The 13,387-nt window shown below is 39.1% G+C and overlaps 1 protein-coding gene across 1 annotated transcript in view; it reads right to left on the reverse strand.

Moving 5' to 3' along the window:
* Prdm5 (PR/SET domain 5) overlaps window positions 1-13,387 on the reverse strand; it is a 158,618-nt gene that overhangs the window by 69,200 nt on the left and 76,031 nt on the right. The window contains exons 4-8 of the mRNA XM_032906371.1: window positions 12,482-12,656; window positions 10,803-10,977; window positions 9,137-9,258; window positions 6,378-6,457; window positions 900-984 (exon numbers count right to left, since the gene is read on the reverse strand). Of these exons, the coding sequence (XP_032762262.1) occupies window positions 900-984; window positions 6,378-6,457; window positions 9,137-9,258; window positions 10,803-10,977; window positions 12,482-12,656 (637 nt within the window). The remainder of the gene's footprint in view (window positions 1-899; window positions 985-6,377; window positions 6,458-9,136; window positions 9,259-10,802; window positions 10,978-12,481; window positions 12,657-13,387) is intronic.

A 13,387-nucleotide genomic window follows, 5' to 3' on the forward strand; every position in this document is an offset into this window, starting at 1 on the left:
TTCACAAGTTAAAATGCAAATACTTATTTTTCTATAAACATATTTTGACAGAACTTTGAAATGAAAAAGTTTAAATTCAAAGCACAAATTCTATTTCTTTATGAAAAATAAAAGTGTGTATATTTATCTCTCAAATCCTTAGTGCTGAAGATAGGGGCAATCAGAGAGCACGTGGCAGGCCCATGGGGCACAGCCTTCCGTCTTCAGCAGACAGGTATTTAGAGAGATTAGAGCATCGGCATTTATGGAATAGGCATTTAAAGTAAACAACCACGCAAACAAATGTGCAAATTATACAAAGACAATAGGTTCCAATCATTGACTTTAACTCCCTAACACTTACTCTTCCTCCAAACCACATGGATGTTAAAACATTTATTCCAATATCCTCAAACTATAACCTTCCTAAATTATTTAAAAGGATGCACTAAGATAAAGATTCTTTTCAGTTCGTTTTAGTATAAGAAACTAGAATTTTACTCAAAATTGTTTAAATGAACTTATGCCTTAAGGAATTTTCTCCAAAATAATATTTCTCTATGAGTATCATAGATAGAATGCAAAAGTTTCTAGAAACATAATAAACACAGTAGTTGAATCTCCACTAAATGCCAGACACTATGCTAGTACATTATGCAAATGAATTTATTAATCAGGGTGTCATGTCAAGAATAAAGAAACCAAGGTACCAAACTAGATGATTTTTGAAGGCCTTCCCTATACCTCAGCCAAACCTTTGCTTTATAAACAAACCCAGTTCTAAACAATTAGGAACTTAGAAACCGTATTACTAAGCTAGAACTTATAGTGAGGGCTTCTGATTACTCCTCAATTTCTTGAGCAAGATGAAGGAATTCTTTTGCAATGATTTCAATATATATAAAAAGCATGTAACTCACCTGAATGGGTAATCATGTGACGTTTCAGCTGATTAGCAGAAATAAACTTTTTCATACATTCTTGACAATCAAATATCTCATGAATCTGAAAAAGATTAAATTGACAGTTGACCAAGGGTTAAAAACTGATGAATTATACATGGCTGAAGCAAAATTATAAACATGGACAGTTGCTAGTGTTGGGTCAACACTTCCCTGTTTGCTTCATGTACATTGAAAATGCCATGACATACTGTCTAGCTAATATATCATTATCAGAAAATAGCCACAATGGAGGATGCAGTGCATCTTCCCTATTTGTATGTAGTAAATATACAAACTGTGAAAAAAAGTTTGCAACCAACATATTAACTTGTGTTACACATACAATTTAGCATGGGATGTATGATAACTGAGACATAATTTTCCTTTTACAGTAGGCATTAACACTTCAAATGAGAGTACTGAGCAAACTATCAACTGCAGAGCCAGGTCAGTACAGCTCTGATCTGAAAGCTCTAAGCTGACAGTGAAGCTTCCAGGACAGGAGGACTGCAATAGAAATGATGGACTATATATAAAGTAGCCTGTGCATACAGTGACTGAGTCTACAGATCTAACCTTAAACATAGGCAATATGGCCAATAGCGATACATTAACAATGGCGTGGTCAGGAATTCTTAATTAAATGAATATATTACAGGAACTCTGACATGCGGTAGAGGTTGGATGAACATATGAGATGTGGATATGAAATTGGTTCACTATTGTAACTATTCTCACACATGTTTATCTCAGGGCATCTATATTTTAAATATAGATGAATAAAATGTATTTTGAAAGTAATTCATTCAGAAAACAGCTTTAACACATAGGTTAATATAAATGTTATAATCAGGTACTATATTGGTTCTTTCTATCTCAAACCATAAAACAGTTGGTATGGAAATAGAATTCAGTTTATCATGACGTGAAAGGTATTCAGCTCTAAGAGGAGGAGGCATGAAGCCTGCTTTGAGAAATGCTCACCAGTCAATGAGCGAGGGCATCAAGCAACAGAACTGTTTCTGTTGAAGGAAAAATAATAAACCTCAGGCAAGTAAATCCTTCTTCTGAGAGCCAAGACTTTGTTACTGAAGAATAAGTAGATGCCACTGAAGGAAAGATTAGCAAGACGATACAGTGCAGGAGTGGAAGATGAGGCTGCCCCATGGCAGGAAGAGTGAAAAGAAGGAGAAAAGCCGGAGGCAGCAAGGCCAACAGATCCAAGGCCTGCCAGCTGGCCTTACTCCATGCCATGTCACAGTAGATCAGAGCTTGAAAGCCCTCCTCTAACTACTCTACTCTTCAGTGAGCAGAATTCACTGTGAGAACCGAGACAGGGATAGAGCAGGCAGTCACTGACAGACCTCAGTCCTCTGGGGTCTATCAATGCAGAGGTTCAGCAACCCCCACTTCTGAGCAGGGAAGGGTCTTGGTGTGGAGCTTGGACAGCTATGGGTGGAAGAACTAGGAACACAAGTTCCAGAGGACATGTAGGAAGGACATGCAGCCTCTCCCTGTTGAACACCTAAGGGAACTTCAGCTAAACACCCAAGTTTAAATAATGAGGACAAGACATACAATGTTAATTTAAAGCTAATGAGTGAAGATTTTTATTCTTGAACACCGCATGTAAAATATGTAATATACAATTTTATAATGATGACAAGGTAATGTAAATGACAGATCTTTGGTGTCATATAGAAAAGAAGACGTTATTTGTAATATCCAAATGTTATTGCTATAGAAAGTGTTAAAATTAATCTGTGGATAAAATAATTGTTAAAACTCCTCCATTGTTGGTGGGGTTGCAGACTGGTACAACCATTCTGGAAATCAGTCTGGAGGTTCCTCAGAAAATTGGACATTGAACTGCCTGAGGATCCAGCTATACCTCTCTTGGGCATATACCCAAAAGATGCCCCAACATATAAAAAAGACACGTGCTCCACTATGTTCATCGCAGCCTTATTTATAATAGCCAGAAGCTGGAAAGAACCCAGATGCCCTTCAACAGAGGAATGGATACAGAAAATGTGGTTCATCTACACAATGGAATATTACTCAGCTATCAAAAACAACGAGTTTATGAAATTCGTAGGCAATTGGTTGGAACTGGAAAATATCATCCTGAGTGAGCTAACCCAATCACAGAAAGACATACATGGTATGCACTCATTGATAAGTGGCTATTAGCCCAAATGCTTGAATTACCCTAGATCCCTAGAACAAACGAAACTCAAGACCAATGATCAAAATGTGAATGCTTCACTCCTTCTTTAAATGAGGAAAAAGAATACCCTTGGCAGGGAAGAGAGAGGCAAAGATTAAAACAGAGACTGAAGGAACACCCATTCAGAGCCTGCCCCACATGTGGCCCATACATATACAGCCACCCAATTAGACAAGATGGATGAAGCAAAGAAGTGCAGACCGACAGGAGCCGGATGCAGATCGCTCCTGAGAGACACAGCCAGAATACAGCAAATACAGAGGCGAATGCCATCAGCGAACCACTGAACTGAGAATAGGACCCCCGTTGAAGGAATCAGAGAAAGAACTGGAAGAGCTTGAAGGGGCTCGAGACCCCATATGTACAACAATGCCAACCAACCAGAGCTTCCAGGGACTAAGCCACTACCTAAAGACTATACATGGACTGACCCTGGACTCTGACCTCATAGGTAGCAATGAATATCCTAGTAAGAGCACCAGTGGAAGGGGAAGCCCTGGGTCCTGCTAAGACTGAACCCCCAGTGAACTAGACTGTGGGGGGGAGGGCGGCAATGGGGGGAGGGTTGGGAGGGGAACACCCATAAGGAAGGGGTGGGGGAAGGGGGATGTTTGCCGGGAAACCGGGAAAGGGAATAACACTCGAAATGTATATAAGAAATACTCAAGTTAATAAGAAAAAAATTGTTAAAATATTATGAGACATTCTTAGTTATTCAATATTTTTGAAACGAGACACTTTTCAAGGTTGAATTAATGAAATAGATAAATAACAGCATTTACTGAACATAAAAGCTTTTTTGCATTAACTAAACTATCTTATTTATAGCAGAAACTTAGGGCCATGGGTAATTTTTAAACTTTTAACAAAACTTAACAGACAAATGACAGGCAATACTATTTAATCATGCCTAATATTAAGAAAACATGTTTTGTTAAATTTACAAATTTCCATGCTGATTTTTAGGGTGATAATTTACTACTGTAAGTCCTAAATGAAACCCTAGATAAAAATCATACTATACGTTATTTCAATACAAAGTAGTATACTGTAATATAAAAGGCTATACTATGCTGTAATTTAGTATTGTCATAAAGCACCATCTGCTGTCAAGATGAAATACTACAGCTAAACTCTCTTAGACATTAGAGCTGACTAAATGACTGACATTTTTGGAGTTACTAAAATCTTTGTATTGAGACGGCTTTGAAGGACTGCTCTAGAGTAGAGGCAAGTTCAGTCGCGCTAAGAATTTATTAACATTCTGCAAAGTTCACAACCTCAAGGCACAGCTGTACCTTCTGCATTCCACCAAGAGTTACACCTTTTTTTCCCCTACCAAGTCAATTTTTATGGAGGTGTCTATATTAGGAAATAAATGGAAAATGAGGCATTATGAAGAAAAAGGCTCCATGACTAAGTTTGCTAAAATATTCTGCTAAAATATCTTAAACATCATAATCTAAGATTAAATATACCGAGGAAATAAATCATAGTATTTGCATGAGGATATTTAGAAATAAACTTCAACGGACTTAATATTTTTGCCTTAGACTAAGTCTCTATTCTCCAAGTCCTAGCATTTATAAGTGAGAAATGGGGAAGTTGCAGGGCCTTGAGACACTCAGTGGGTAAAGTGTGTTCTGTACAAGCATGAAGTTCTACGTTCACGGAACCCACAGAAAGGCTTGGCTGCAACTCCAGAGTTCCTATGATGACACAAAAGGCAGGGAAGGAGGTGCTCAGAAGCTCCTGAGCCAGACAGTCTGGTATGCAGAGAGAACAAGAGTCACCTTCAAACAAGGTAGACAGCGGGGACCAACAATGGAGACTGTCTTCTGGTCTCCACATGTGTGCTTGGCACATGTGTGCCTGCTCTCACATGTGCACACACATACATACACAACTTAATAGTTGGAGCTAGAAGAGAAGTATCTAGACTGGCGTTCTGCAATTTTAGCACACATTCTAAAGTCTGAAGGCTACTGAGCAGAATATCCTGGCCCCTGTCCAAGGACAAACAAATCCAAGAAGCAAAGTACATCTTCAAACAGCCGGGTAAAATCACCAGCTGGAAACTGCAGAAACCAAGAGAATGAGCAGAGACTTCAAATCTGTTCAATGTCCCTGTTCAGAGAGGAGAAACCCAGCCCAACGTGACATGGAGAACCTCTGACAGAAAAAGGACGCCTTTATTTGCAATCTGTTATTTCTCCCAAAGATGATAAAAATCCCTCTACATCCAGAAGACAGCTTCACACATGTCAGTATGACAGTAACTATTTCACATGTCATAATTTAAATCCATAAACTTTGGGACAAATTGAGGAAACATGGTATTAGTTTAAGTCCTGCATGCATACAAATACATAAAAAGCATTTTACAAATCACAAGAAAAATAAGATTTTTACACTCATCAGCAATATCTCTTCTAGGTACCAAGTTACTGAATGTTTTTTCATGTTCTTAGTTGTCCCAAATAGTCAACATAAAATGGGAAATATTGTGGACCTATCATAACATAAACAAAATCTAAATTTAATTTTCATTCCACTGTATTCACTATCAACTATTCACTGATTGCTAGATTGATGCTTAATTTTCACATTAGACTTACATACAAAGATAACAGTAATTTTTATACTTACTGCAAAATGTTACATATACTTTCTATTAATATAATAATTTATTTCTTTAATGACACTGGGACACACAAAGCTATCGATCTATGTGCTTTATCACTTTACTGTCCTGAATAGACTGAAGCCAAGAGGGAGAGAGAGACATCCCAGTGCCAATCGGTCTCATCTATCACACTAGCTTCAGTCTTCTAGAAATAATTGAGCTCTCATTCTATACCAAATTCAACTACAATATGTCTTCATTTTAATAAAAAAGGCAAAGTTTTATTACAATAAAAGCGTTAGTTTTGAAATCACTGATTTATGTTACCTGAGCAAACACCAACTGAAAAAATCTTGAAAACGTGGTGGATGCTCTGTGGGAATCAGCTAGACGTGACAGCCGACATTGAAGAATCTGTTAACAAATTATGAACGACACAACACAAACTATCTGCAGCTCCCTCCTCTGTACACTGCTTCTGCGCTGTGGAACACATCATCCCCAGCTAGCTAAGCTCTGTCTTAGTATAACATCCACCAAGTGGTTGCTGCAGATCGTGACAGAAGGCCTTCCAGCCAACAGACAGGCTCTCACCCACCTTCCTGTGCTCCTGCAGGCTCGACAATGAGGTGCACCTTCTATTGCACACTGAGCATATGAGCTTTCTCTTAGGATCACCTAGGACAGGGATGAAAGACCATCACAGATTAACTGAGGTTGACCCAGGATCCCTTCTACGCAATTTCATTGTCATGATGGAGAATTCAATGCTGCTATATTCCAGTTTTCTTTTCAAACTTGCAAGTTCCCAGCTCTCAGTTTCTACATATATCAAATAAACTTTTCACTATTCCATGTATTAAAATAGTCTGTAGATAGAAAGTTTCCATAAAAAGTCAGAAAAAATTTTAAATAAATCAAATGTTCTTTTCTACAGGGGAAAAATGAACATGCTAACTCATAAATTAATTTTCGCATTTCTTGTCATTGTTATTCACACACTATTCTTTCAAAACTAAATTCCTGTAGAATTTGAGCTCATACCTTATTAAATAAGTGCTAGTACATAGTATAATGTAATATACTATAATACAATTGTATATTATACTGGCAATCTACACTGTTAGAAAGTCAAACCAGAACTAAAGTTGTCTTCTTCTACAGTGACAATAGAAGCTCGATTTCTATTTCAAACTTCACAGCACTTAAAGACTCAAAATAATTTCGAAATGAAATGTCATAACCTTACATCCGGAGAACTAGATTCATACAGAGCAAGATAGAAAGGGCTTATGAGGATACAGAAAATGTTATTTCTCATAAACACAGCCTTTTTTTAGCATTCACAGAATCCATAGAATTTTGGCTTCCTATATTCAGGTAAGCATGGTGTTTAACTTTAGGAGAGTTGGGGATATTGTGATAAAGTTCAGTGGTAGAGTGAGGCCCTGGGTTAAATCATCAGAACCAGGAAAACAAACAGCAAACAATTACAGTAACAATTATAGATGCAATGGTCAAGGAAGCCCTACAACTTCACTCACCTACAAACGTATCCACCATATGCTATTGTTTCCACACACAAAAAAAGGAGTTTGACTCAGTTTAAATATTCAGCTTCCCTTCCTTTACCTCCTACAGATCAGATCACCTAACTGACATCCTTCCTCATCAATCAGTATAGAAGTAACTTGGTTTCCGAGCTCCTTCAGCACCTCTGTGTTGGATACAGAGAGTCCTTGTCCACACCTCAGTGCTGCTCTCCTGGTCCTAGTATCTCTTCCCATCATCCCTACTGTAGAGGATAAAGAGAACATAAGAGAGCCTATGGATTAGAAAATGATACCACGAACCAGACCAACTGAGAGGTGTGCACGGAGACCTTTGCTAAAATACAGCAGCGTTCACATCTTATCACAACCTGCATCGTGGGATAATGACTTGTTTCCTGCAAAATCGCCATGAATGCCCAAAGCTGCAATAGTAAGCAACCCAAGGCCAATTACAAGAAGACTCAAAAACTACACTATAAGCACAGCAGGAAGACCATATGTCTAGTGATGAGGACGGAAAAGTTTCCAGAGTTGTAGCATCCATCTGGCTTTTTACTTAGTTCAGCAAAGTTGACTTTAAAACTGACATAAAAGTTTGGTTAAAATACGTTGCAGACAAAGATGGAGAAAATTAAGAACAGCATTTTTAACCAAAACAGCATTTAAAAAAAATAAAAACCTACGAAAGCAAATCTATCAAAAAGTTATGCCTGCTTCTGCCATCATATGAAAGGCACCAGTACATTTTAAATTCAGCAGGGGAAGTCATTTTCCATATACCAGCCATATGTTCTTCAAAAAGAAAGCCACAAAACAATGCTGGGAAGCCTGGATGATTGGCACCCCCTGAAGGTTAGCTTACAAAGCTTCACCTTCTGCCGCCAGAGTGTTGATCATGGCTCATAGAGTGCAGGCTCCGGCAGCGAGGAAGTGAGGCCTGCGGTCACACTCTTGATAACCTCTGTCACCTTATTATTGAAGTCAGTTATTTTCAGACAGCAGAGGTCCTGATGCCGGGTATCAGTAACTCTTTTCACCTAACTGTGAGAATGAACCGAGAAGGAAGAAAGAGTTCCCTGCCTATGTAAAGGCACCTTTCTCTTCACTTCCCAGAAGCGAAGGGTAAAAGCAAATGCATGAGAAAAGACATGCTCAGAAGGACATGATAGCTTCCGTAAGTCTCAAACTCTCTTGCCAAACAGACAGCAAAGAAAAGGCCCCACAGTTCAAAAGGTACCACAACCCAAAATATATTCATTGATGGGCAAGAAAGTATGAAGGACACAATCCCAGGTGAGAAGCAAATGCTATGTTTGTTTTATTGTTTAGTCAGGAGTTACAAGGAATTAAAGAAATCATCTGCTCAAAATTCAAGTATTTTCAACTCCATGGCAAAAAATAGTTAGGAATCTTCTCCGGTACAGAAGAAAGGCAAGCACAAAAGGCACTGAATGTCCTTGTAAAAATTTCTAAGTATACCTACAAATGATCAGTTTCAACAGTGTCTGAAAAATCAAGTTTATAGACTAAAACAGCAAAATGAAGGAAGAATATGCCTGAGTGACAAGTACAGCTAATTGCGAGTCTGGTTTACAGTAATGATTAATTCAGACACGGGGAAAATGATAAATGCTGCTGAAATCAACTTGCAAACTTAGTGTTCAGTGAAACACACAAACAGGTAAGATGTGCGTCTGTGTGGCGCACAATGGAAGTCAGCCCCCTCCTCACAAAAGAGAATTAGAAGCAGATCCGAGGCCTGGGGACAGGCCGGATTAGTAAGGACTATGCAACGCCTCCTCACCGGTGTGGACATTTTCCCGGTGCCTTTTCAGGGCGTCCGTGCTTTTCAGCCTCTTCCCACAGCTGTCGACCTTGCACACAAACCTGGCATCCCCTCGGCAAGCCTTCTGGTGCTGCTCAAAACTAGAAGACAAGTAGCAAGGGGGCAGAAGACATGATGAAGGCATACCTACACACTCGCACACTGCAAAGGCTTCTGCCACTCATGCGTCCTAGGACATCCTTCCTGCAGGGGTATGGAGGGCATTTCATGCATAGTTATGTCGGTAAGAAAGACTCATCTAAATCCTTCAGTTTACTTAGTGCAGTGCTGACTTACTCCAAGTACGAATTGTGCACTCAAAAATGACCTGCAGACTAGTGAGAGCCATTTTGTAGCTAGACACTAAAGCTCAGTGCTGAACTGAAAAGAGAATTGCAGAGAGAACACTGAACTCTCGGTGGAGAATCCTGCAGGCTGCTTCAGCTGCGCAGGAAAGAACACCGAGAAGGGCAGGGGAAGAAAGGAGCGTGCCAGGATATGCTCCCGTCCTCCTGCAGCCCTGCTGTGGTCTTCTATATTCTTAATGGTACCCTAGTTAGCTCTAAGACATAGCTCAAAATCTGACAGTGCAATAAATACATATAAAAGCTGACTAAAATACAAACTGAAATTAACTTATTAATATTTATTATAACTGTCACTTGGCTTGATTTGAAGAACTTAATATAATCTTTAAATCTTTAAGGAATCCTAAAGGTATCAGTTTTTCAAAGACCTGTTGCTTGTGAGTAAAATTACTTTCAGATTTCATAAGCAAAACCTGATGCATATAATATATAGAAACATCACATGTGTAGATGACAGATACATGATAGGTAGGTAGATAGGCAGGCAGATAGATGGATGGATGGATGGATGGATGTCCACCGTCCATGGACAGACGATGGACAGACAGACAATGGATGGTTGAGGGGGGGTATGAAATGGCGTACTTGGAAATTAAACACAACAAAATGGAAGCATTAATACATTAAGCCTGGCAAATGTTTTACTCCTGTAAGGGACAGTCTGCTAAGAGTGGAAGTTTAGAGTCTCTGTATTCTCTCACTTTCGGTAACTCTGATTTCACAAGATGTTAAAATAGAAGCTAATTTTATGTTGTAAACACGAATCATTGGGATAATAAGGCAAAGGATAAATTCATGTAATCCACCTCACTGCCACACTCTGACCCATTCACCGTCAAACTCTTCTCCCAACTCACTGTGAACAGATGGTGCTTTCCATCCCTCCATTATTGCTACACTGAATTTGTCATCAGTCAAACAGTTTTAAAACAAATTAGAGAGCAAATGAGTGAAACTTGATGAATAACTTTAGGCACTGTCTAAATTATGCATATGTAAATGTCAGATTAGTAAACCATTAAGCATAATATTTAATGGCAAGTTTGAAACACATCTAGAAGGGCTTAGCAGAAATGGTGTTTACCTGTAAACCTTATGATCAGAGCATTCGAAACTCAGCATTATACACTCAGATGAGTTAGTTCATAGCCAAGTGGGCTAACCTCCACTTCCCCACACATGCACTGGTACATGCTCACAAACACAGACACACATACTAAACACAGTGAACAATCTGACTGCTCGTTCATAAGCGGAACCCCACTGAGCATACGCACTGTCTCTGCAAGGCCTGCCTCACAGGGAACTTCTTCCCGCAGTTCTCGCATTTGAACTCTTTCTCCCCTGTGGGCTTCTGGTGCAAGCTCTGAAGGTGCTCAGTGAGAACTTCCTCACTGGGAAAGCTCGATTCACACTGTGGACAGGCAAAGTCCTCTTCACAGCCAAGGTGACCTGTGTGCAATGTACAACACCAGTGTTCACAAGCCAGGAATTAGCTTTGGCCCCCATTTTAAAAATCAAACTAGTTGTATCTACTACAGGCCATTTTTTTCTCTAACAAATGTTAGCATTGTCCCCATTAAACAGGAAACAAAAAATGTTATCAGAAAACCTATTTTATAAACCACTTTATTATGCTTCACAGAGGTATTACAAAATCAAATTCAATCTGTAATTTCCCTTTTAATGGTAATGTTTCAGATAAGAAATGACAATAAATGCTGAACTGCAAAGCAAATTTTTTCCTAAAATCATCTTTAGTTCACTCTGAACTTTACAAGGAGAAGAATCCAACAGACATACACTATCGTCAATTGCCAAAGGGGGGACTCACACCGATGTGAAATAAGGTACAGCCTGAAAAAGGTGCTGTCTGTGCAGCTGCAGGAGTGAGGTGCCCCTGGCAGAGCTTCACCCACGTTCTTTAGGATGCCACTGTGTTAAAATATATTAAATATGAAAAAATTAAAATCACTAATAATGCCACTCTGAAGACACAGTTGTGCGTACCAAAGCCACACGTGTCTGGTCTGTGAAGTGCATTGTCTGTGATCAAACCTTAGGTGCACTGTCCCATGGTGCTCTTTTTCTCACTTCTAACTCTAAGTCATTTACACATTTAAGATGCCACATTCATAATCAAATGCTACACTGGTAAACATGTGACTGACATCTTTGTTTCTTTTACTGCGGTCATGTTTGTGTCTTGTAGGTTTAACTCTTGTAAATGAGAAAGAAGTCAGACACTAAATGTGCTGGTCCCTCGGCTTGAATGTAAACTGCAGACAGAACTGTGAACGAGAAATTTCTGACTGTTTAAAAGTATTGTTTCATCCAAATTGACAAAGATACCATGTGCTACAACACAGCACTTTCCCTCACATTTTCTGCAGGAATAAAACAGAACCAGTAATAAAGGATTATTTCATATCAGTTGACAATGAACTGGCATCTATCTCCTAGACTGCAGGTATCACCTATGGTCACCTGAAGTTTTTGATCCACAGATGAGGACAATTTAGCAATCTTATCCACTCCTTTTACTAGACTAAAAATAGATTTTCAGAATGTCCAGATTCTCAGAAGATCTCAGAAGACAGATCTCCAGGACACAGAGGGACCACCTTACAGATCTGCCCTCCTCACGTGTACATGGGATGAAACCCTCAGAGCCTGAGTGAGCTTCTTACTGGACACTGGCAGAGCCAGTGCAGGAAGAGACAGCCCTTCACTGTGTGCTATCACAGTGGTAAGAACCAGAGCTGCCCCTCTTACCTTGGTCACTCTATAGGACATACCTGGTACTTACCCCGATCTTTCTCTGCTATTCAGAGGTGAAGAATAGTTCTGACAAAATCTGTTTTAATAATACCAGATAATAACACACAAGTATAATTCAAATAACGCGAGCTACATTCCTCTTCAATGTCTCCTTCAGATCACGAAGATGCAGTACCTTTACTTCCAGCTGCCAACTGTCCCTTAGAGTGGTCAACTTTGCCTTCTTTGGCCATGGTCAGAGCTTGCTGCCCCTCCTCCTCTGCCTCCACATCACTGTCCAGGTAGCCAATCAAAAGCTCTGTATCTGTTTCTATATCATCGACTGCCAAGTAGAAAATATTTTCTCCTTCCTGAAATAAAGGTAAAAATGCTAAAGCATGATTAGCTTCTGATATCTCTTTAAGATCCATTAATTTAGTATGTGATATCCACAACAGAGTTGTTAGCACTTGAGAATGGAAATGAATGATCAGGGACCAAGGTCAGACTCAGATACAATATAAATTCAAGGCATCTTAGGCTGCAGGAGACCTTGTCTCCAAATACAAACAAGCAAGCAAACAAATAAACACTATACTGAAATATCCGAGGCCTATGTGCCTACGAAGTTATTATTAATTTTTCTTTATTTCTAATTTACCTGGATGTTTTAAAGTATTCAGGTCACCTGGCATATAAAATACAACTATATACAAATTATGAAGATGAATGGTTTCATATAAATTACATTTATAAATATGTATGTCTTAATGATTTTGTTCTGATCAATATTGCATAAAAATTAAAAGAGAAAAGTTTCAAATTCTGCCACAAAATAGAGGGAATATAAACAAATTCATTTCAGACACGATTTCCAAAGAGCTGAACCAGAAATACCAAAGACACTAGACACAGGAAATTTAAGATACTGACTGAGTGATCCTGTGTACTGCATCTCTTAGGCCTTGCTTATGCTATGGAAATTACTGAAGGCAAATGAAAAGAAAAAAGGTAACCAGCAGCAGACTTCGAGAGGAAAATCTAGCAAGCAGGAATCAGTAAGAGCTGAAATGATAACTACCCTGGAGGCCCTTCAGCCAGT

This window comes from Rattus rattus, chromosome 6 (genome assembly GCF_011064425.1).
Source record: "Rattus rattus isolate New Zealand chromosome 6, Rrattus_CSIRO_v1, whole genome shotgun sequence".
Taxonomy (NCBI): domain Eukaryota; kingdom Metazoa; phylum Chordata; class Mammalia; order Rodentia; family Muridae; genus Rattus; species Rattus rattus.